The sequence below is a fragment of the Lepisma saccharinum genome, chromosome 1 (assembly GCF_977018435.1).
Source record: "Lepisma saccharinum chromosome 1, izLepSacc3.1, whole genome shotgun sequence".
NCBI lineage: Eukaryota > Metazoa > Arthropoda > Insecta > Zygentoma > Lepismatidae > Lepisma > Lepisma saccharinum.
In genome coordinates, this window is record NC_139229.1 from 88543173 (window position 1) to 88568588 (window position 25416).

The 25416-nt window shown below is 39.9% G+C and overlaps 2 protein-coding genes across 2 annotated transcripts in view; both read right to left on the reverse strand.

The window, feature by feature from the left end:
• LOC145984186 (trace amine-associated receptor 8c) overlaps positions 1-10607 on the reverse strand; it is a 170084-nt gene extending 159477 nt beyond the window's left edge. Inside the window, exons 1-2 of the mRNA XM_083117698.1 lie at positions 10368-10607; positions 5947-6072 (exon numbers count right to left, since the gene is read on the reverse strand). Of these exons, the coding sequence (XP_082973824.1) occupies positions 5947-6072; positions 10368-10580 (339 nt within the window). The 5' untranslated portion in view covers positions 10581-10607. The remainder of the gene's footprint in view (positions 1-5946; positions 6073-10367) is intronic.
• Positions 10608-17691: 7084 nt separating this feature from the next.
• LOC145984191 (uncharacterized) lies at positions 17692-18528 on the reverse strand. Its single transcript, XM_083117712.1, has one exon. It carries the CDS (start codon positions 18526-18528, stop codon positions 17692-17694), a length of 837 nt encoding a protein of 278 aa, XP_082973838.1.
• Between the last annotated feature and the right edge of the window lie 6888 nt (positions 18529-25416).

The window sequence follows — 25416 nt, forward strand, 5'->3', positions numbered from 1 at the left end:
CGGAAGTAGACCGGAAGTGACCGGAAGTGACCGGAAGTAAATATGTGTGGGTGTAGGTGGGTGTGGATGGGTGTGGGTGGCTCTTATGAGCATCTTGGCTTAGTTTTAAGTGTATCCAAAACAATATCAAGAGGGCCATATTTTTTTAACAAGCTTATGGACAACAATCTCACAGAAGTGCCTTTTATAAGTGTAGGCAAATCAATCTGAGGGGGGCTCATACTTTCACGGGAAATTCCCGAGGGCATTTTTACAAAAATCTTGGGTTAGACAGGGTGCCACACTTGAGCAAAAAGCTCATATGGGCATGTTGAGCTAGTTTTAAGTGTAGCCAAATCTGCCTGAGGGGGGCTCATACTTTATCGAGTTTATATTAGTATCAATTACACTACTATCCTGCCTTCTACGAAGGCCAGGGTAGCTCAGGAATATGAGGTACACTACGATGAAATAATCAAAATTGTTGGGTGCTTCGGCACTGTAGGCCATTTCACCCTTCAGTGTATGCGGAAAATAGCCCCTCATCTAATATTCTTACCTAAGAGAAAAGGGGTGTTAAAGCCCCTTGAGAAATGTTAAAAGTGCAAGCTTGTAGAGGGACATGCACAGGACAAATACTACAAATTAAAAAGGTAAGAACACACTAAAAACTTCCTCGCAGACAGTGGAAGAGCTCAGCTATTCTCAAAAAGCTAAAAACATTTGTTAAAGCACAGTCGGCATTTTCCAACATGCATGATAAACAGAATACTTAAAATGACATTACATACACGACACATTGGAGGGTCCAGCCCCCGGAGCAAGTGGCCATGTGTGAGACGGCTGTGTCCAATACGCAGCCGAGTTAGAATAACTCGTTCTCGACGGAAGAGACGGTACGACAAGCGTCATGCACCAATGACCGAAAGTTGACATGGACGGCGCATAAGTTTTATTTCTGTCAGACAACAAAGCTTGCTTCAAGTCAACTTCATAGGACTGGACCTAGAAAGTGGGATCCGAACCACTGCATAATAAAAATGCGACACCTAGATCCTGAAATGCTCGTTTCGTACAAGGTGCTACTTGTGTTGCCTAAGTGTACGGTGATAAGTGAATTATAATATCAAATTTTCCATGGCAACTTCGTACAGTTAGGCAACACACAATACCATACAGCGATGTCTCTTGAACAGTGGAAACTGCGGGCTTGCGGTGTTGCCACGCACAGCTTTGCTCCGTTGCATAAAAATCTGTATAAAATCAGGTTCGCAATGTGAATTAACAATGATAATGGATTAAACAAACAGATGCAATGAGCTTCAAAACAAGACCAATAATGTATTGTACTAATAAAGCGTTGTTTCGCCAAACTGATAAGAAATTGATTTGTTTTGACCTTTCTGCCTTCACCATATCAAAATTTCATCACGATTGGACCATCCGTTTTGTATTTATAGAATTTCAAAGAGAACCATAGTTTGCAAAACTAGAAAACGACACATTTTTGTTCTCGCGACGATAAAACAGATAGATTAAACATAACTGAATGAGCTAATTTTGATGTAACTCGTTTTTCTGTAGGTGTACTGGTTAATTTTTAATTGGAGTCCAAACTCCAGTATCTATAATTTTTACTCCGATAGTGGTGTTTCATTATTATTGCCGATGGGAATAGAAAATGGGATCCATTGATCAAAAGGGGACAGAATTAGCCTCTACGCTATCTATGAGGCTTCCGTTGATAGGGACATCCCCTCACATGTCATAGAAATAAGAAACTACGGAGAACCCCATAAATAGATGACGTACCGTTTCCACATAACTAAAGGGAGCAGCAGCAACGCCCTCAGAGCCTCTCAACAACTCTTGTTCAGTCTGAACCCTCGGCTTTATTTGAAATCTTAGCGTCTGCTCGACGTCATTAGAGGGGAAAATCTCCTCACAAGGTCCGTGTAGGCTTGTTGACTCCCTTCCATTTGTAAATTTACACTGCGCGGATAATTTCCCCCGCACGCTGAGGATTTCCTGGTAATCGTGGGCGACTTCCTGGAAAGTTTCCACTTCCAGAGAGGTAAAAGCATTTTAATTAGAAGCCATTCTCTGTAAAAACCAAGCGTTTCCTTTTTTCATTCCCATCCTCTTCCCTCTCTTATGAATTTTACAGGTAACTGCTCTGGTGTCTGTAATGCCATTAATAAACTAAAAGAAGAGGTTCGTTGCTTAGTAACATCCGTGAGGTATAGATGTCAGGACTTCCCTTCGCCAATAGTAAAGCGGATTAAGCTATAAGGGAGTTGCGGAATGCATTTAAATTATTATAAACATATATTTTGTTTTACTATCATTATTATCTTTAAACTTTTACATTTCGTATAATTCCTAAGAGGATAGAAAGCAGATTGTCTATCGCTATTCTCATTGTTCTCTTCAGTTTACGTGTTGTTTTAAGTAATGGATTTCGGTGATGTGACGTTTTTATTTCAACTCTATACCATCGTGGGATATATACAGAATGAAAGTGGTGATGAACATTTAGCCCACTTTTACTTATGCCGTCGAGTGTACAACGCAAACACCCACGGAGGATTTTACTGGTTATGTATCCTGGCGTCAGAAACGTTAGGCTACAAAAATATAGCCTAGAATAGCAAGAGGTACGGAAATATTAATAAGTTATTTTTTTAATGGCTTTCGTTTCTGTTTATAACGCTTGTAATTTTTAGAGTAATAATATCGTAGTATTGAATCTTAAACTCTCACTCACTAGCGTACACAGCAATTTTTCGGAGGGGACTAAAATTGTAAAGGTAAAGGGGGGCGGGATGCACAAGAAAAGTTTTCGTTATTATAATTTTTAACCTTCATTTTAATAGTTGCTCTAAGTCAGAAATGATAATCGGTCTACCATTACCACTTTGCTTTCCCCGACTTCTTTAATGATTTCGTTTGAAAATTCTGATTTTCTCAAAATTTTAAAGGGGACCCATCAGCTCCCACTTGAGTACGCCATTGCTTTCAGTACATAGGTAGGGTTAGATAAGGTTCCCCGTGCATATTGCACCGTGTCATTTAGGGGATATTAAGGTAAGGCCCCAGATTTTCTCGATCTCGGCTCTTTGGGGACGAAGTGATCAGCCCCACGCTCCGGTTGCCTTTACCCATCCAGGGTTATACCCGGATAACCATTTATTTGAGTGAACCCCAAAGCTGCTTTATGCATAGAGAAGGCCGGAGAATTCCGACCATAGAATGTGGGTCTCCCGCGTGGCAGTTAGACACCCTACACACTAGACCACCGCGGCTCGCAGTACATATACTCTATCCTGGAAATCTCTGGAGCACATAACGGCAGATAAGGGGAGAAAGCGAGTGGGTGGTGCACGTTCCTGCAAACGGTCGCGTATCCCCTTTCATTCCCTCGCACGTGGCGCAGTGGTAGCGTCGTCGCCTTGCACATAGTGATTAGGATCCTACATTAAACTGTAGGTCCAGTCCAGATTAGCCTTTCTGTGGATAAAGTAGACTATAAACACCAACTCAATCAATCAACCCTTGCACGTGTCCATTGGTTGAACCCTCTCGAGTTGCTTTCGTTCGTTCGCTCCAGGGATTCCCGGGTCATAGCACAGGTAAATTTCCTAATTTTCTTTCTGCCGAGTTTTATACGTGTGGCAGGAAATCATAGCAACTTCAGCACTTCGTACTTGTTCGCTTTAGTCGTGCATCACAGTGAACGTACAAGAAGTTTCGGAAGCAGAAATGACGGAATATAAAATTCTCACATCACGACGGTCAAAGTCACATCGCTTCCCCACAAAATTAAACATTTAACGCACGAGCTGGAAAACTGCCATAAACATTAACACAGACTGCAGCAAATTACTTATCGCACAACTCACTGTGCTTCCCCAAGATTAATGGTGCCTTGGAAGTGAGATATTACGACCAATCTTGAACGTTGGTTCCGAAAAGGGACACTTGGGGACTGGAATATGCCTAATAGCACGTAGTTAAGATTTTCGACACTAGATAGCGGTGATGCATGCTTCTCACGTTCTGTTAGATAAGAGGGCAAGGGGTCGGATGCAAATGCTTCCCCCTGGCCGGATATTCAACCCGGAAGCGACACCAATTAATGATATATCACTATTAATTGCCGTTATCGCATGGATTTACAACTCAACTTGCCAAAGCGTGGCCTGTGATATTAGTACTTGTGGAACGTAGCTTGTGCACAGCATATCATCAAGTACTTCCTGCTCGAGTCTGTGCCTGATTGTCCTGTTCGACCGATTGCTCAAAGAAGCAGGATAACAAAATTAATTGAGAACTTAGCGTAAACAGTTTTCAAAGTCAGTAGCAGCAGAAACTTATCCTCATCATCATCCTGTTACAGAAATCACACGTGATATATAGGACGAATAGTACGAAGTAAACCTGCTGAAAATTTCTTCTGTGTCTCCTACTGTGAACTGGCAAATGTACTGAAACCCAACTGTAGGGCTACTGTACGGATACTGTACAGAAATATTGTGATTACTACCTAAATTGACTCTTTAGCCTTCCTAAACCAGAAGGTTTATGGCTACACCAACACAAGCCTTCCATCTGTCCCTATCCTGGGCAAGATCGACCCAATCGTTTCCATCATTACCGATTTCCTTTAGGTCCATCTCAACGTTGTCCCTCAATCTTCATCTTGGCCGTCCTACTAGTCTCTTACCATCAGGTTCCCCAAGAAGTATACTGAAAACTCTTCTCAAACACACTGTGATTAACAATGCGCAATACTTTCTACAATGTTATGCAATATACGCCATAAATAGGTAATATACCTGTAGCGTTCAATTGCTTAAATAAAAAAATAAAAGTTATTGATTCCAAGCATAGATAGTTTAATTATTATTGACAACACAAATGCATTGGGAAAGCGAATGAATGAGTTATTTTTTTTTTAGGCGAGTCGGAATTTATGGTCATATTGCATCATTCATAATACTGTATACAAGGAAAATCCCCTAACATAAAATTCTTACCTTAGAATTATAAACGGGCTGTAAAAATTCCCTTGAGAATGGTTAGAAGTGTAAGGTTGCAAAGGGGCTTGCACAGGACAAACACAAAACTTTAAAAAGGTCAAGAGAGACTAAAAATTTCCTCAGAGACAGTGTAAAATTTCTCAAAAAAGCTAACAGTATTGCATAAAACGCTGTCATCACCTTCCAATAAAGATGATAAACAGTTGTAAAGTTAAAAGTTTGTCGGAGGATATTAAAATCAGCATACTCATGGCGAACGCTTAAAATAACATTACATGCACGACAGATTGGAGGGTGTAGTCCTTGCAGCAAATGAGAAACCAGCACATGAACTGAACATCTGCTGAATTCTAACGAATACTGCTGAACCCAGGTACAAACTAATAAATAAGTGAATATGTATATTTCTAAGCCTTCAAGCAGCTGCAGTTTGAATAAATGTTCCTATTTTATCGACATAGAATTTCCATGATTATTCTTAACGTCCGTCTAACGCACTTGCAGAAATGAGCAATCCTTTGATCAACATAGTAGACAGGTTACGTTGCTTTTTCAAGCCCTGATGTTCTTTGCTTAACCTAATTGGCGGTTTTTGTGTGAATATAGAAAGAATAACAATTTGCCCATCTCGTCTTCCGTAGTCGAACAGTAAGTAAATGAAGAAATGATATTAAACAAATAGAAGAATATAAGAAACGAAGAAAGTAAATACGAAAATTAAGTATAAAACGATTAAAAAGTGAGGAAAACAATTATGTTATTTTGAGTAGTAGCTACAGTATAATTTATCTTCATCCAAGCCTGCCAACTTTGTACGTAATATACAATTCTTTAAGTTTTAAATTTCTTCGCCATTTATTTTACATCGTAAGTATTAAAGGAAATATCAGAATTTAACATGTAACCAGAGGAACGTTCGTCTTACCTGTATCTGGCAGAAGATTTCGCCATAGGGCCAGCAGTGATAGACGGCAGGTAGGAATCCAAATGGTGTGACTAACAACCCGATGGCTAGATCATTACTTGCTAGTGACGTCAGCAGGTAGCGTGGCTAGACAGAAAAAATAACAATTGTAAGTATAGTATGTACAAGACAGTTATATAACCACATTTTCTTCACGAATAACTTTAAAATCATAAGATTAGCCACAACAAATTCTTGTTTTTAAATATTTGTGATTTGATTAAATTTTATTTTTGTTATTTAGCGTTGCTTTTCTCTCACTTTTAGCTAAACATGACGATAATGATGAGTGATGATATGATGAAATTGTTGAAGGAACACTAACAAAAAACATCCACACCCAGGCAGGGATTCGAAAGGGAACCTCTGACGCCGTGTTCAGTTGATGTTTTAAGTCCACTTTATGCACAGATAGGCTAATCGGGACTGAACCTACAGTTTAAAGTGGGATCCGAATTACTATGTGCCTCCGCCGGGTATCGAACCCGATTAGAAGGGGACGATACCCGGTCATCGAGGACCCCATTATTGGAATGCAAGGGGAGCATCAGTACAGCAACGTTTCCTATGGGAACAATTTCTTTTCGACTGTGTTCTCAAGCAACTGACAACTCACTTACTGAACTTCTTGACCAAGCTTGCCACTGCGGTGCCGTTTCAGACTGGAGCGAAGTGACCACAACAGCCCAAGTCGGTCGCCGATTTCAACTTCCCTCCGAACTACAGACCCTGAAACCCAGAAGGCGCGGTTACGCCGGCAGGTTCGTATTGAAGTCCTCCCCAGACGTGTTTTCGCCGGGAATCAACTCTCGGACTTCTTGATTACCAGGCGACGGCAGTAACCGCTTGTGTTGGGCGACATATCGTCCAGACGATATATACCGATATTGAAAAAAAGACGATATTTTCTTGGCGATATAGCGCGATATCATATTTCCGATATCGTCCATCCGTAGTAACCGCATGACCTGAGGTGTTAAATATTACAACTGTGTGGCTATACTACGTCCCAGTGGAAAGAGTAGGCGGAGCAAAGCAGTGTGCGCTGCTGCAAACTGGTCGGTATTCGGCTGCTTAGGAGTGATTTAGTTTTCAGGGTTGTCTTCTCCGTTCTGAGGGTCACTCGGAACGCCTGCTCTTATGTCGCTGTTGCGCCATGGCTGATGTGAGCGGACACAGTCACAGTGCTGAGGAACGGCTAGTGACGTGTGTGTGGATGCACGAACGACAACGCACTGGACAAACAATATACGGTCACCGACAATAAAAATGGGGCACCTATATCCTGAAATGCTCGCTTCTCTGCAAGGTGTTGTGTGGGTTGCCTAACCCTAGGGCGATACGTGTATTGTAATGGCAAAGTTTCAATACCAACTTTTACCAGCATCGTAGAGTCAGGCAACACACACAAGCTTTGCAGGTAAGCGACTATTTCAGGATCTGTGTGTCCCATTTTATTGCCGCTGACTGTACTTTAACGTAAAATGCGCAGTTATGTTATAATGTAAATAAATAGATACATATGTTGTAATAAATAAATATGTCTAGGGATAACATGAGGCGTTGCGGATACGAACTCAACAATCGTGCATGTGAGGGAAATGCGTTTCAAGTTGTCAAGCACAGTGCGAACTTCACAAAAACTTGGAAACCATAGATCGGAATGTTTCATGCGTGATTTCCAAAGCTTTTTGTGAAGTTCGCACTGTGCCTCACAACTTGTAACGCATTTCCCTCACAATACACGTTTGTTGGGTTCGCCCTTCGTATCCGCAACGTCTCATATGTACTATGCACCCTGAATAATATTTCACGGGTTTAGAGCCAGGAATGTGGATTGGTAAAGAAATGCTGAGGTGCATGACGAATTAATCGTATAACAGAGAGCTCATTTTAATATTTTAATCCCCCTCTCTTCGCTTTCTGGGGATGTCGCAACCAGAAGTAAGAAATCGTACAAGGGGAGAGATGAACAATGTCCTTTAATATTGCACCGAAGCGGGCGAAACTAATAAAGAAAAGGAACAATAAAAAAAGAGGATTGTAGGGAAGCCTTGAGAAAAATTCCTCTCGGCTTGTCTCCTTTTGTTACTACCAAAGCCGCTTCGTCAACCAGAAAGGTGGAAACACGCTCCCCCACCCCTGAGTCCCCGAAAGGGATGGGGCAGGAGAGCGCCTGGAGGACAGCGGATGCCACGTCGTCATAGTAACCGGGTAGGGATGCTGCGTCGCTAGACACGAGCCAGGTTGTCCTCTCGGATGTTCCCAAATACGTGGAATTCTTCGGTGTGCACTGTGTAAACAAATAAAGCCAATTATTTCGTAGAAATCTCTCAAGCGGTTGACTGTTGCTAGAGGCTCAGTCGCATGGAAAACCAAGGTTAAAATAACCAAAGGTAATAACTATGGTTAGACATTTGATCATTATACAGATTTATGTTTAAAAAAAAGGTAGAAAGGTTTCTGGAAGACATAAGCATTATTATCATGAAGTAATTGGCTTAATGAAGGCAATTTTTTATGTATTTATTTTCGCATTTCTCGTCATTTTCGATGGATACGTTACTTTCTGACAAATTTTTAGTGCATTTTGGACATTTTCTAATCGTTTTCTGAAAGGCAATGGCTTTACTTGATTAATTTGATATGTTTTACTTCACTTTTATGCCACTTTTGGCTAATCGCGACGATGAGGAAGAGTGATGATATGATAATATTTTTGAAGGGACACTCGCAAAGGACACCCATGGCCAGGCCGGAATTCGAAACAGGGACCTCTGGTGTCGTAGCGCGCTGTGCTGATCACTCTGCCAAGGAGGTTGGCAAAAGAAAGATTGCTCGAATATACAAAAGTGTGATTATGAAAAAAATTGGTAAAATAAAGGCAATTTGTTCGGGAATTTGTTTTTGCATTTTGCGTCACTCTCTCTAATTTTTACGTCATCTTGATAATTTTTAATGGCTTTCTTGAATGGAATGGTATTTTTGTTTTATTTTGAAGTTGTATTTATTATTGAATATTTCTGCATTTTACTGCTTACTCACACGTACGCAAACAACATTCCAGGAAACAGATCTGTAGCAATAACTATCCATATTGCAATGAAATAAACATTATCCAGAGCCACAATACATTTATTGTCCGCTAGGTGGTCCAGGGCGTTAAGTGCTTCACTTTAGGATTCGCCAATGATGTTTCCGAGTTCGAATCCTGGCCTGTGAATGGGTTTTACTTGTGTTTCTTCATCACATCGTCAACAGTAATTTTGCCTGTAGTTTGTCCCTTACATTGAAAGAGTAACATACATTACGAGTATTTGAAAATAAAATCCTTAGAAAAATATTTATCCCTACAAGGGATAAGGAGAGAGGTAAGTGGAGAAGGTTACATAATGCTTATTATTATCGTTATTATTATTATTATTACTATTGCCTTTTCATTGTTAAAAATTGCAGTGTAAATTGGCTGTGTCTGGAATTTTCTCAATAAACAAAAAATGTAGAACTGCACAATCTGTATTCCCCTCCAGATATTAGAATGATTTAATCAAGAAGACTTAGGTAGGCAGGCCATCTGGCACGAATGGGAGAGGAAAGAAGAGTTTACAGGATTCTTGTTGGCAAACCTGATGGTAAGAGACCTGTAGGAAGGCCAAGACGAAGATGGCAGGATAACGTTGATATGGACCTAAAGGATATAGGCAAGGATGGAAAAGAGTGGATTGACCTTGCTCAGGATAGTGACAGATAGAAGGCTTGTGTTGCTGCAGCCATATACCTTCGGATTTAAGAAGGCTAGAGAGAGAGAGAGAGAGAGAGGGAGGGAGGGAGAGAGAAAGAGAGAGAGAGAGAGAGAGAGAGAGAGAAAGAGAGAGAGAGAGATCAAGTCGTCATCGTCGCGAATAACAAAAGTGGCAGAAAAGTGACGTCGCTACATAACATTGATTTGGTTTATTTTAGTTCACTTTTCTGCACTTTTGGATAATCGCGAATTTGAGAATGATATGATGACATTGATGAAAGGACACTCAAAGAGAACAACCATGCCCAGTCCGGGATTCGAACTCGGGATGCCTGGCGTCTTAATGCGCTGTGCTAACCACTCCGCCACGGAGATCGGCAACACTAAATAACAAAAATACGAATGTACTTATTCTAAAGATCCAGTAAAGTCATCGAATTTTTCTTGTTCGGTCATTCAATGTAAATATTTATGCCTATTACAACAACTCTGTACCCGGAAATAAGAAAATATTATAAAGAAAAACGACTAATCTAAAAAATATATAATTAAAATTATTTCTGGAATGTACAAAATCTGCAATTGTAATTTACAAATTGTGGAAAAAGTCCATATTTGTATATTCTATGGATAATCTTACCTGAGAATGGATGTACTTGGTGTAGCGCCGACTGTTGATGACTATTATAACCATTAGGTTTGCTCCCAGAATGCCAATGGAGAGCAAAAGGATGAAGACAGCTTGCATGACGTCACCCGCTGTTGTGGGCACCTCCCCGTTGACGAACTTCGCGCTGGTGCAGCTGCTGTTGTGCAGGAGTGGAGGGGTCAACAGCGTCGTCTTGCTGTTCATCCCTACTGAACGTGAGCACTCACACGCACTTACTTTTCTCACTTAAATATTGCAACACTTTGGGTGTTTGTGAAAGTTTTGGAGGTCAGATATTTCTAAGTTTTCTCCTCATGGTGTGTGAAGTTAATGGGTAATTGAGAATATCTCCCTGTTGATCCCCATGCTTCCACTTCAACAATGACGTAATGCCACTGGGACCTGCAAGAAAGGAAACGTGTCTCATTATCTATCCAACAGTTATGTAGCCTGGTATGATATATCACATCACCCCCTTCTCATTTAAAAAAAAATTGAGTTTAATTCAATATGGCGGACGTCCGTTTGGAACACACTATTATAGTTCCCCCTAGGTTTAACCTGTTTCAATCATGACCATTTGTACCCAGCATAACTCCTTTACATTTTGTAGGGAGTGTTAAGGGACTTTTGAATCACCCTGTACATATACAAGGCTTTTTCTTTTAAAAATAATAATCTAAATTACGTACGGCGATTTGGAAAATAGCATTATTTTCTCCACAATCCACCACATTTTTGTTGAAATTAATGCTGAAAACAGCACGCCATCTTCATAACACACCTCACCATTTCAGAATGAAAACTAGTCACATCCGTGTCGTCCAATCAGAACGCGCTTTTTAGTTATAAGGACATAGAGCCTCATATTACTCAGATTCACAGTTCATGATAAATGCAGGGAATTGTCAGTCAAGCAGTTGGCAACATCTGCTTCCGATGTTGGCAGTTCTGTAACTAAGCTAAATGGTGTACCTGCATGTTATTGTAACACACTAAGCATTGTGTTTGCAGTTTGTCTTTGAGTTTACATACCTTGCCTGTCGTATCCACTAGATAGCTTCTGCTACATCAGCTAGTGTTTCATAAAGAAGACCTCAAAACATTACTTTGGAAAGGACATTGTAGACCACGATAAGGAGTTGGCACTATGTATTTGTTGTGCAGTGTGTTATGTTAAAGCGATTAATTGATGGAAAGGTAAAAATGACACGTTGTTTCCTGTACCCATAGTATATGACCGACTGTTATTTTTCTTTGACGAATACACAGAGATGATTTATAAATTCTAAGAGATGCATAGTTTACGTTCTGGAATGAGACAAATGCCACACTCTGAAAGTCCTCCAGTACCTTAGAGACAAACAAATGAGATCGACAATGAGACTGAAGAAAGTAGCAATGAGGAATTGCCATCATAAGCACATAACAACCCTCTGCATCAGGCAACAAGTGAACCAATCTAATACTTTTTAACTCAAGCGGATCTAAATGATTTATCCCGTGACAAAGGCTTAAGTAAACAAAAAGCAGAACTGATGCGTTTCAGGATACATGAATATCATTTTCTCCATCAATGACAAATGTTACTAAATTTAGGCAAAATGTATAATTTTTATTGCCTATTTTGAAACTGACGACATACTGATTGACTGCAACGACGTTAGTGGTTTAATGAACGCTCATACGCTCTTCTAATATCTCAAAGAAACCTATGGGATATTAGAAGAAATCCATTAAAAATAATGAGCATAAGTGGAAGATATTTGGCAACTTGAAGATAGTTGCAATGATATTGGGAATGCAGCAGGACTACACAAAGTATACCTGCTTCCTCTGCGAGTGGTATAGCCGTGACAAAAAGAACCACTACACAAAAAGGAATTGGCCTCAATGAAATTGGCAAATTGGGAGAGTAAATGTACAGCGCGTGATGTTCCTCTTCCCCTTCTTCACACCAAGCGAGGCCTTATTACACAATTTGTAAAGGCTATTGACACAACTGGAAGACGATTTAAGTGTCTTTCAAAAAAATTGCCTTGTCTTTCACCAGCAAAGGGAAAGAAGGCGTTTTGAGGGACCTCAAATAGGAGAAATGCTTCAGAAAAATGCAGAGTTTGAAGTATGACTAACAGTCAAAGTAAAAAAGGCCATGGATATAATACTGTTATATTATGCAATCATTTTAATGTATTTTGGTAAAATAAGTATTATATGACAATTCTGTTTGTACAGAAAAGATGATTCAATTATTCCATGAGTTCACTCAATATTCGCCTTAAATTCGCTAGAATATTATAAAGAAATAAAGTCACGATTACTAGAAAACTATCCCTGACAGAGAAAATCTAAATACAGATTTGAAATCAGCGCAAAATTTGCAATAGGAATCAGAACTTTTGCCTCCAGAAATAAGAAAAAAATTGCGATGTGAAAAGTAATTAATAGTTGACACAATTAGTTTTTTAAAAATATGTACAATTTGTTGTGTTCTTTTTTTGAGTTTACAAATTTGATAGAACTTTTAATTTGAAAAACCCATGTCCTTAAAATTATGTTGAATATGTTCAAATAAAATAAATATCTATCAGAATTTTTGAAATTGCTTGGACACTCGATTGTTATTATATGTCTATTCACTTCTTATGGCGGGCGCTCTACAAGCTGGCAACGGAAGTGGGGAGGGGGGAAGCGACCAATCCAACGCGAAAAGGAACGCAGCAGCCTGTATAACGAGGTGCACTTAGTACTTCCTCCCGCCACCGCTGTTGTCTGTTGGTCTGTGGCCTATTCCCCTCTCCCCATTTCCCTTACCAGCTTGTAGAGCGCCCGTTGTAAGAACTGAAAAGACCAATAATGTTACATTCTTTGATACTACATATTTAGCTACATATCCTTTTCATAATTCATATTTAGGTACATATTTTATAAATTATTGTTACATATTTATGTACATATTTTGTACTTTGATATTACATAAAAATCGGAGGTCTAGCGATGAAAAACCCTGCATACACACAAAGGGTGGATGAAGGGCTGTGGGGTTAGCGTTATATATCAATCCGCAATCACCACACCCAGTACGTATATATTTAACCGTGCAGATTCAACACTACGGTAGCTATAGCCGCAGACCTAGACTGTTGGTACTGCGATTGCATTTTAGCCACTGCTGATTGGGGGTAAAGTTATCGTGCACAGAAACTGGTCTGTTATTATATGGTTCAAGGTCGCACAATGCAGTTTTCATTCCTTGGTTCCCCTACGTTCAGTGTTGGGCCAAATACCCAGATATTTTGTCAAATCGCCACAAGATGGTGCTAAAGGTTGCCACGTTGAAAGCGGACTGACTGGGAGGACTACAAGTTCATTCCTTTGAGATGGCAGAAAATAATTATTGAAACAATTTACTGGAAATAAAATATTTTTAAATTGAAATACTATTGGCCAGCACTGACTGTACTGGAATGCATGCGTACGTATGTTAGTTGAAAATGTTCAACGAATATTCTATAGATTTATAGAATAGAATACTTGATTGGTCATTAGACAATATGATTCCTAGAAACATCGTCATACTAAGTATATAAATGTTAAAAAAATTACAAAAGAAAGGAAAATTAATAATACATATTAAAATATTACACATTCAACAATACAAATTGCAACTTAAACAACATGTTTTTATTTACAGCGAATGCAATTGAAAATAGTACTCTATATCTGATTGCAATACAATCCATGTCTGAAAACCCATTTTACAGCTCTGTGATGCATTATCAGTAGACATTTACATTTTACAGGCCATGGCGGAAGTGTTCTTCAAATTCCGTGACACTATATATACAATATCGTACTAATATATTATAAATGTGTTTAGCAAACTGCTTGTTTTCCCAATTACGTATAGAAGCTGGTAGCAAATTGAATAGTTTTGTTCCATTATGTTTAATATTTTGCTGAGTCTTGCATAATCTAGCGTACGGCATTTCTATATTCAGATTGTGCCTGTTATTATAGTCATGTACGTTAGATCGCAACCTATAACTGGGGAGGTTTTCCTTTATGTACATTAAACTTTGATAAATGTTCTTGAGCAATTTGTACTTGGTGCAGAGTCTGAAGAAGACCTTGCTAGAAGGTTGAAACGTTACGTTTAGTTTATGTTTTATAATAAAATAAATTTATGCCTTGGTCAGCATATTGACTTTCTCATATCATGGAAACAAGGCTTAATGGTGTTTCCCTTATGATAACTTCATACTTATCTTTCAATACTTATTCGAATGGAGTTTATTACAAAAGGTTTAATTAAGTACAGTTATTATTTTATACCTAACATCCCCATCCCTGATAGCGCAGTGGTAACGATGATCGTAATCAAGGGCGGTAGCTCAGTCATTATGGCGTCTGACTACCATGCGAGATACCCAGGTTCGATCCTCGGCGGGGGAGGACCGGGACTTTTTCAACCTGCTCAAGCGGCTCCGGCGCTCACCACCCAGCGTCGTATAAAGTGGGTACCTGGAGGAAACTATGGGGGGTAAAGGCGGCCAGTGCGTGGTGCTGATCACATCACCCCCAGCTCGGCCGAGATCAAGAAAGTGTGGGGCCCTAACCCGACGCCCCCTTTACGCCTTCATGGTGTGGTGCAAAGCACAGGGGAGCACTTTACTTTTTCGGATTCGATCTTTGGTTGAGACACATTGCATAGTGTTTCGGATCCCATTTCAAACTCTATGTCCAGTAGGTTTAGAATCTCAGCATTAAGTGGAGGAATTTCCTTCACTTTTCACAGAAATAAAATAAATCTCATTGTCGCAAAGACCCATGGCCGTTGCTAGGCAACGGGAATCAAGTGAGAGTTCATCCATCAGCATCTGGAGCTCGCAAAGACGTGTGTGATTCCTGTCGGAATTAAGTAGCTTAGAAACAAGGAGATCTCCATATATTTGACTTTCTCCGGAAGAGAGTGAGCACCAACTTTCAAGCCTGGAAGACAGAAGGAACTCGGAATATTTTCACAGGATGGCCTCAGACAAAGAGATCTCCTGCGGCGGTGTCTCTTTTGTTCCATCGGCGACAGAGACAAGAAGCTCCCTTGTTCTTAATTAGCCTCCATCTCACTCAACACCTTCTCCAGAATCTCCATCTAGAAAGAGCTCGCGTGGGATGAGTGGCTGAAGAGCAAAGGGAAAGGGGCTCCAAAAGAGATCCTCTATTAAATGATGTGCAGATCAAAGTAGAGAGGAAGGATTTCAGAGGTGTGAAAGTAACCTCAAAGGTTTAATCTTGCCACTTAGCTGTCTTTAACATGAATGCTATTACATGTTACTTACCAAGTAGAAACCAATAACAATTTTGTTACATTAATTCTGAGATTTTTGTGGTGTTATTATTTTTTTCTAATGTACGGGCACCCTTGTGGAAAAGGGCACAACTTTCAACATTGTATTCACAAGTTATGGGGAAAAAATTGGGAAAGGTTTCATGTTTAAAAAGGAGAGTGAATGGGAAGAAAAGATTTGGTTTATTTTACATTGCTTCTCTGCAACTTTTGGCTAATCGTGAGGATGAGGATGAGTGATGATATGATGAAATTTATGAAGGGACACTCACAAAGAACACTCATACCCAGACCGGGATTCGAACCGGGAACCCATGGATAGCGCCAATGCTATCCACTCCGCCACGGAGGTCGGTTGAAAGGAGAAGAAATAAGAAATTACAAAAGATGAAACGGCAGAGAAGAACATCGAGGAAAGAGAGAATATAAAGTTTGAGTATGTTTTAAGTCCGCTTTATGCACAGAATGGCTAATCCGAACTGAGTCTCCTAGCCGGCCTCGTGGCGGAGTGGTTAGCACATCGCACTACGGCGCCAAGGATCCCGGGTTCGAATCCTGGCCAGGGCATGGATGTTTGTGAGTGTCCATTCATCAATTTCATCATGTCATCACTCATCCCCATCTTCGCAAATTAGCCATAAGTCGCACAAAGAGCGACGTAAAATAAAGCAAATCAATCAATCAACCGAACTGGATCTACAGTTTTAACTACTACTACTTAGTCGATCCTCTTGCGTACCTTGCGGTGTTGAGGTTTCCCAGAGGGTCTTCCATCGGATTCTGTCTCGGGCCAGCTCCTTTGCTCTCCTCCACTCTCCTCCTCTAGCCTCTACAGCTACCTTCACATCTTCTTCCCATGTTCTTCTGGGTTTCCCGCGTGGTCTTGCTCCTTGCATCTTAGCATTCAAAGCTTGTTTAGCTATTCTGGAGTCTTCCATTCTTTGTATGTGCCCAAACCATCGTAACTGGTTCTGTTCGATTCTCTCAAGCACTGGTGATACGCCCAGGCTAGCTCTAATGGTCTGATTCCTAATTTTATCTCTTCTTGTTTTCCCTTCTATTTTACGGAGAAATCTCATTTCTGAAGCCTGTATTTTACTCCTATGTTTATTTGTCAATGTCCAGGTTTCACTACCATAAAGTAATGTAGGTAAATATATCACTTTATACACACGGATTTTCATAGTTTTGGTCACTAATGGATTATTTAGGAAATTTCTCTTTAGCGCATTAAAGAGTCTCCCTGAGGCTTGGGATCGAGCTATAATTTCACCATCTATTCTGCCATCTTGTTGCACTATAACCCCGAGGTATTTAAAATCTGTAGTCTGTTCTAATGTCGTTCCATTATTCAAAGTAATCTGATGTATATTTGTCTGTCGTGCCATCATCATGGTCTGAGTCTTTTTATCATTTATCTTCATGCCCCTCTTTTTTAACTCTTTTCCCCAAATTCTCACGTTCTTTTGTAAATTTCTTTCAGAATCTCCCAATATTAATATGTCATCGGCGAAGGCACAATGGTTTATATATATTGGTTTTAAAAACCTATACCCCAGCTTGAATTTCTGTACCTTCCCATTGCATGATTTAATAACATTATCCATTAAGGTGATAAAGAGGAGTGGGCTAAGGATACATCCTTGTTTAAGTCCTTCTCTAGTCTCAAACTCTTGAGACTCTGCATTGCAGATGCGGACATAGTTTCTACATTTCTTACACAGACTCTGCGTTGCTGTAATTAATTGATTGCTAACCTTTCTTTGTTTTAGTATTTTCCATATTTCATCCCTCGGAATGGTGTCGAAGGCTTTCTCTAAATCTATGAATGCCAGATGTGCCTCTTTTCCATATCTCATCAGTTTTTCACTGATCTGTCTGATGGTAAATATGAGGTCTTGTGTGCTTCTTCCTGGTCGGAATCCGCACTGTGCCTCATCTAGCTGTGGCTCTACCATTTGCCTTATTCTATCTTCTAGTATCCTCGCATATACTTTCCCCGGCACACTCAATAACGATATCTATCCCACGATGGTTTTTGCAGTCTCTATTATCTCCTTTTTTGAATATTGGCACAATGACACTACACGCCCATTCAGCTGGTATCTTCTTTGCTTTCCAAATGAGATTAATAATCTTGAGTAGTATGTCTTGACCACTTTTGCCCATGAATTTAAGCATCTCAGGTGCTATCTGGTCATGTCCTGCAGCTTTGCCTAGTTTCATTTTCTTTAGTGCTCTTTTTAGCTCCTCCATAGTTATTTCTTCTTCAGTTTCTCCCTCCTCTTGGTGTTGCTGTTTTTCTTCCTCAGTCTGATCTTTCTCCCTTTCTCCAATTTCCATATTTCCTCGAAGCAATTCTTGGAAATATTCTTTCCACCTCTCCATAATGTCATTTTCACTTCGGAGGAGGTTACCCCTTTTGTCTTTTATGAACTTAAGAGGACATTGCTTCTCTGTTCGCATCGATTTTAATACTTTGTAGAACAGTTTTTGGTTATTTTGTAGGTTTCCTTCCATTGCTTCTCCAAATTTTTCCCATGACTGTTGTTTTGCATCTTTCACTATATTCTTCACTACTAATCTTTGATGTTTATAAGCTTCATAGTCACTTAAATGTTTTGTGAGTAGGTATTTTTTCCACCGTTGTTTCTTTTCCTTTACCATTTCTTTTATCTCTTCCGTCCACCATGCTGTTCTCCTCTGTTGTTGCTTTCCGCTGGACTTTCCGCAGATTTCGGCCGCCGCTCCTAAGATTGCCTCTTTATATAAACTCCATATTTCTTCCAGTTTATCTTCTCTCATAGTGGGCCATTCCAATGTTTCCACCCTTTGTTTCACAGCCTCTTGATAGTCTTTTTGTCTTGCCCCTTCTCTCAATTTATATACCTTTATTCTTTCTTTAGGTTTCCATTTGTTATCACCAGGGTCCTTGGTCTTGATATTAACATGTAACTGCATAATTACTAAGTAGTGGTCACTTCCAATCTCGTAACCTCTATATGCTCTTGCATCTAAGATAAATCTCCACTGTTTCCTCTGTGTCAATATGTAGTCAATAATAGATTTTTCCTTTCGGCTGGGGACTTCTCTTGTATATCTATGTGTTTCTTTATGTGGGAACATTGTGTTCGTAATTACAGTTTTAAGTTTAATCTAAACCACTCTGTGCCAACTACCGGGTATCGAACCTGGGATACCTTGATTGCAAGGCGACGACATTACCCCTACGTCATCGGTGAGGTTCAATAAATAACGGAAAAATAAATAAAGAGAGGAAGAAATAATGAAATATGAGAAAATGAAAGAAGGAAAAGGGGCTAAATGAAAGAATGACGAAAATAGAAATAAATGGAAAAAGGGAAGTTAGAGAAGCAGTAAATTTCTCCATAGGAATTATTACGCGGGTATTGGCGAGTTCTTGACGAGACGGTTCGAGATATTGCAAAAAAAATTTGCTGAAAAAATTACCTTAGCGAGCAAAATGTTATCAGGAAGAACCGTTCATTTTGATGTTCCATGCAATCAACACATAAATTAAATCTCTTGCATACTTTTCAATTTGGAAACTTCCTTCTTTTAAGAAGAGTCCTTTATATCGTTCCCCATCAAAGGAAGTTGATGGCCTACGAGTAAAACAAAATGTCCAGCAGTTTTAAGGTAATTCGATTTGTCCAGGAGCGGCGATTCCTTAAATATGACCATGTCAAATCTCTGTCATCAGGGAGCCAGATGAACCGAGACTGCCAAATGATTGTCATCTTGCACGATTGATGTCCTCCACTTTATGGAATTGCGCGTCTGTCTCGCCCTCACGGACAGGCTCTCCTGCAAGAAAAGCCAATGGAAAACTCGGAGCCCTGGCGCGAGTGTCGATGCCATTTACAGATGAAGGGGGCGAAGAGGAAAGCTCATCAGATTAATGTGTGCTCCAGAGGAACTTGCGGTATAGTCGCGCTTGGCTGAAGTCCAGTCAAACTTCCCTGGCGTTGTCCAAACTGCAGACCTTCGGTTGTGCGTTATGACTTCTCGTATGGTGAACGCACTAAACTAGAGATGATTCCTGCAGACATTATATCTTGTCGGCAAGCGCTTTTTAAAAGCATCGATCCAGAACAATAAAGCTTAGCTTGAAAAGTTCGATAATAAAGAGCGTCTGGCTACCACACGGAAGACCTGGGTTCGATTTACGGGGCAGGTGATCTGGATCAGGAAATTTTCCAGCCATTTCCCTGTTTGTGAGCTGCTCTGAGGACCACCCAGCCTCGTACTTGGGGGCAACCCAAGGGGTTAAAGGCGGCCGGGCGCGATGCTGATCACATAATTCCAACTTTGGCCGAGATCAAGAATATGTGAATCTTTACCTCCAAGTCACCCCATATGCCCTCATGGCACATGTGAACATGCGCATGTTACCTTCTAATTATACAGGGTACAGCCACGACGGTCTAGTCGGTACGGCGTCTCTCTGTAACGTCGGAGTTCGATTCCCGGGGTGGGTGATCTAAGATATGAATAATTCCGGGCTTGTGGCTGCATAAAGCAGTTCTGATGTTCACCCAGCCTCAATTAAATGGGTACTTGACTGCAATCCTGGTGGTAAAGGCAACCGGAAAGTGGTGCTGATCACATCATCTCCAAAACGGCCGAGATCGAAGAATGTGTGCGGCCATACCCCCCCACCCTCAACGATAGCTATGTGCCTCATAGCATGGTGCAATGTGCACCTTTATATTCTGACTCGCGTACTTTCGACGTGGCCTTTGGCCACATCTTGTACGCTCGCATGCGTGACCTTCGGCCACGTTGTGGGAGCAATCATGTTATAGATGGGGTTCTTCATACATTTTAATGACTTTGAAAATGTCTGCATGTTGTATTGGATGATGGGGAACATATGTATAAGTTTGAAAAGTTTAGAAAGTAACTTTATATGTGTATGAGCTCTAATAAGGTACAAATATTCAAACGATTATTGTCTATTTTCTTAATAATGAACTGAGTAAGTAATAACCGTTTCAAGATAAGTAGTTGGGTGTTTTTTCTTAAATGAATTGAAAAGCGACTAAATTGAAAATGCAATATTTACGTATTTTGTTATTTTCACATTTTTGAACGTAATTGGATAATAACTGTTTTCCGTTATTCCCCTCAAATTCCTACCATGCCTCTGTAATAAATTTTGATGCTCGTATCTTGAAATTCGAAAAGTCTAGCATAATTCCCTTACAGTAGTTTCCGGGGTGAAAATAAACTTTCTTTAAGTTCCCTAGCAACGTCCGTTTCCATGGACAACAACAGGCACGGCAAGCTCTAAGGAATTGCATGTCATTATACCCCCTAAACATTTAGTTAAAGCAAGAACGATGTAGATAATAATTTCGCATTGAGTATAACAATATATACGTAATTGTATCTGGGCTGAAACTCCTTATTATGTAGATGTCACCCTTGTTTCAGGCACCTTTTCAAAACCATGATTTCATTCATCTGTGTGCTATTGATCTGTGAGAAATATAATGTATCTCGACAATTAAGAATTGTGTGCTGCAAGAAATGTCCGTAGCAACGGTTGCTAAGGACGTGAGAAAAGGGCATTTTCACCCTAAAGGAAGGGCCAGTTGAGTAATTTTTGAATTTTCTCGGTCCTTTGGGACGATTTCATGGGGGGTCGTAATCGGGCGTTTTTCGTCTCCGGGGCTTCCTTCATGGAAAACATTTATGTCAGGGAGTCAGTGAGTCAGTGGTGGGATTGGGGCTTTATATATATTGGACTCGCGTACTTTCGACGTGGCCTTTGGCCACGTCTTGTACGCTCGAATGCGTGACCTTCGGCCACGTTGTGGGCGTAATCATGTTATAGATGGGGTAAAATGTCTGCATGTTTTATTGGATGAAGCCAAACAAGTGTATAAGTTCGCTAATTCGAAATCTTTAGAAAGTAACGTTATGTCTGTATGGGCTCTAATAAGGTACAAATATTCAAAATATTATTGTCTATTTTCCTAATAATAAACTGAGTAAGTAATAACCGTTTCAAGATAATTAGTTGGATATTTTGCATAAACGAATTCAATAACGACACTAAATTGGAAATGCAATATTTACGTCTTTTGTCATTTTCACATTTTTAAACTTAATTGGATAATAATTGCTTTCTGTCATTCTCCTCAAATTACTACCTTGCCTCTGTAATAAATTCTGACGCTCGTATTTTGAAATTCGAAAAGTCTAGCATAATTCCCTTACAGTAGTTCTCGGGGTGAAAATAAACTTTCTGTAAGTACCCTAGCAACGTCCGTTTCCATGGTGAACAACAAGCACGGCAAACTCTCTAAATAATTGTTTGTTATTATACCTCTAAACATTTAATTAAAACAACCACGATGTAAATATGTTCGCATTGAGTTTACCAATATATACGTTTCGCTTATTTGGAAAGTTTTGAACGTAACTCTGTGTGTGTGTACGGGCTCTAATATGGTACAAATATACAAAATATTCAAAATTGTCTATTTTCTTAATAATAAAGTGAGTAAGCAAGTTTCAAGATAGTTAGTTAGATTTCTTGTATAAACGAATTCAAGAGCGACATTAAATTGAGAAAACAATATTTACGTCTTTTGCCATTTTCACATTTGTAAACGTAATAGAAAAATAATTGTTTTCCGTCATTCCCATCAAATTCCTACCTCTCCTCTGTAATAAATTCTGATGCTCATGTTTTGAAATACGAAAAGTCTAGCATAATTCCCTTACAGTACTTTTCGGGGTGAAATTAAACGTTCTTTAAGTTCCCTAGCAACGTCCGTTTCCATGGACAACAAGCACGGCAAACTCTCTAAATAATTGTTTGTTATTATACCTCTAAACATTTAGTTAAAACAACCACGATGTAGATAATATTTTCGCATTGAGTTTACCAATATATACGTAAGTAATTGATTCTGGGCTGAAACTCCTTATGTAGATGTCACCCTTGTTTAAGGCACCTTTTTGAACCAGGTGTTCATTCATCTGTGTGTGATCTGTGACAAATATAATGTAGCTAGACAATTAAGAATTGAAGGAAACAATGTGAGCAAAAAAGAAAATCCCGTGGCAACGGTTGCTAGGAACGTGAGAAAAGGGCATTTTCACCCTTAAGGAAGGGCCGATTGAGAGATTTTTTAATTTTCTCGGCCTTTAGGGACGATTTCATGGGGGGTCGTAATCGGGCGTTTTTCGCCTCCGGGGCTTCCTTCACGGAGAACATTTATTTCAGTGAGTGAGTGGTGGGATTGGGGCTATATATATATTGGATGTATTTATGATATTTTCTCTCTAGTATATTTTCACAGCGCACTACAACGCCAGGGGTCCCGGGTTCGAATTCCGGCCTGGGCATGGATTTATTTGTGAGTGTCCTTTCATCAATTTCATCATATCATCACTCATCTCCATCTTCGCAAATTAGCCAAAAGTGGCAGAAAGGTGACGTTAAATAACAAAAATACAAAAAAATCATAATACCTAGGTATATTTATATTCGGTCGGAATCATAATCTCGTGGATGTAAGTAACCCAGTGCCTGTGAACATGTGCACTTGGAAAGAACAACCCCCTTTTTTTTGCGCTCACGTGATCTAATTTTGAATCCCCATTCAGCTTCTCCGGGAGACTAGATAGTTTGAAGTCTTCCGAAGTCTCACGAGAGTTCACGAGCTGAAACGATGTCGACAGTGACGAGCCTGTCCTGTCAATTGAAGAGATTTGTTATGTGCACGTTTCACACTGGAAAAGGTGTAGAATGCCGTCGACAATGATACGTGAGGAAAACGAACAGTGTCGGAATATCGATATTATAGAAATGGAAGTTTCAAAAAATAATGGGGCATCGCCAATCTCTGCTCTATCATTTCTGTTCCTCGATTCTACGAGCATACTTGACTTCGCGCAAGCTTTGGGTGAATATAGCACCCAACACGACATTCCACAACAGCAGCAATAATTTTACATCTTTAGGTTAGGAGTGTTAGGTTTGGAGCTGATGGCAAATTTCGACATGTCCTTTCGCTAATTTAGTGTACATGCAAAAATTTTTTGCTAATCAAAAGCGGCAAAAGTACTCGGAGATGGCAGGTATTTACTTACGCGGGCAATACTTTGGGATCAAATCTGTATCAAACACACACATATAAATAAGGCCTAGATGCATCAGGCTAAAGCCTCCAGTCATATATCTCGTTCGATTGATTGATTTGCTTTATTTTACTTCGCTTTCCTGCCACCTTTGGCTAATTGCGAAGATGGGGATGAGTGATGATGTCATGAAATCGACTCTTACAATTACAACGAGAATGGAGAAAGAAAACAAGAAAATATGCCATTCTTTTCAATAGCAGTACAATGAAGTGATCTGATGGGTCTCCCATGGATTTTTGTACCTTTCGACAGCTGAAAAGGGCATTGGGAAACATGCGCAAGGTACCGTAGATAGCATATTGAAAGCCTGTAAGAAGGAGATGGAACAAATGGGCATGGCATTTGCAAAAGCCTTTTTGCAAAGGAAATTAAGGTATAGAGCTATGGATAACACGAAATTGAGCTTGATCGGTGGTGGAGATATGTCATTTCCTAAGATGAGATCCAATTGAAAATCATTACCAGAGTTCGGAAAGAACCCTCAGCACAAGAGAACGGAAGGAATTCATGAACGTCATATTTGTTATGAAAATTTAGATTTATAGAGTTCACAGACTATTACTGTACGTCGACAAGCTTAAAAATTTATTAAGCCAATGGCATGACGCAATTTTGAAGAAGCTGCTGCCCGCTAACTTTGAAGTGGTTAACGAACAACCTGGGTGGAGCTATCTGGGAGCGGTTGAAATGTAGTACCAGGATTGGGACATCAGCCTAGCAGTTTGAGCGGATCAACATCTCCATAGCAACGAAACCATACAAATAAAAATATCAAGCTGTTGCGGCCAACACAAATGGAATAAAATTTAAAAAAGGCCAGGCACTGTAATATAAATTAAATTGTAACCAACACAACAGTAAATAAACCTGCCAATCTCCGTAGCGGAGTGGTTAGCACAGCGCGCTCCGACACCAGAGGTCCAGGGTTCGAATCCCGCACTGGGCAAATGTGTTCTTTGTGAGTGTTCCTTCATCAATATCATCATTCTCCTCATCTATGCCAAATCAATCAAAGGCTCTTCCAAAGTCTGTAAATGAAGTATATTTATTTCATGGGGAACTTTCAGATATGTCCATTTAAGTCTCTCATCGCTTTCTGCAGTGGAAAGCAATCGTAAATATCCCATAATGCATGAAATTCAAATGTTTCAAATTTTCTTCTTTTATATCGATATCAACACTTTTTTCTCCTGTTATCAACATTTTTGACTTCCTTCCATTAATTTTCCGACCGAATTTATTCTTTGCTGCTTCCTTTGATAGAAACTTCGTAAAATATAACAGAATCCGACAATTTAACGGGTCGTGGCAACCCTGACAAAGGATTTCAGGAAGTCAAAGGCACTGCTGACGAATGTGGGCTTCCTGCGTAGTGGTCCGAGGGAAGGCAGACCATTTCAGAATCTCGGTTTGTCCCTTGCTTTTACTGAGTTGTGGGAAAACGAGGGCAAAAGAATGACATGAGATAAAAGGCAGAGAGATGGGGCAGAGGGGGAAGGGGATCTGGCT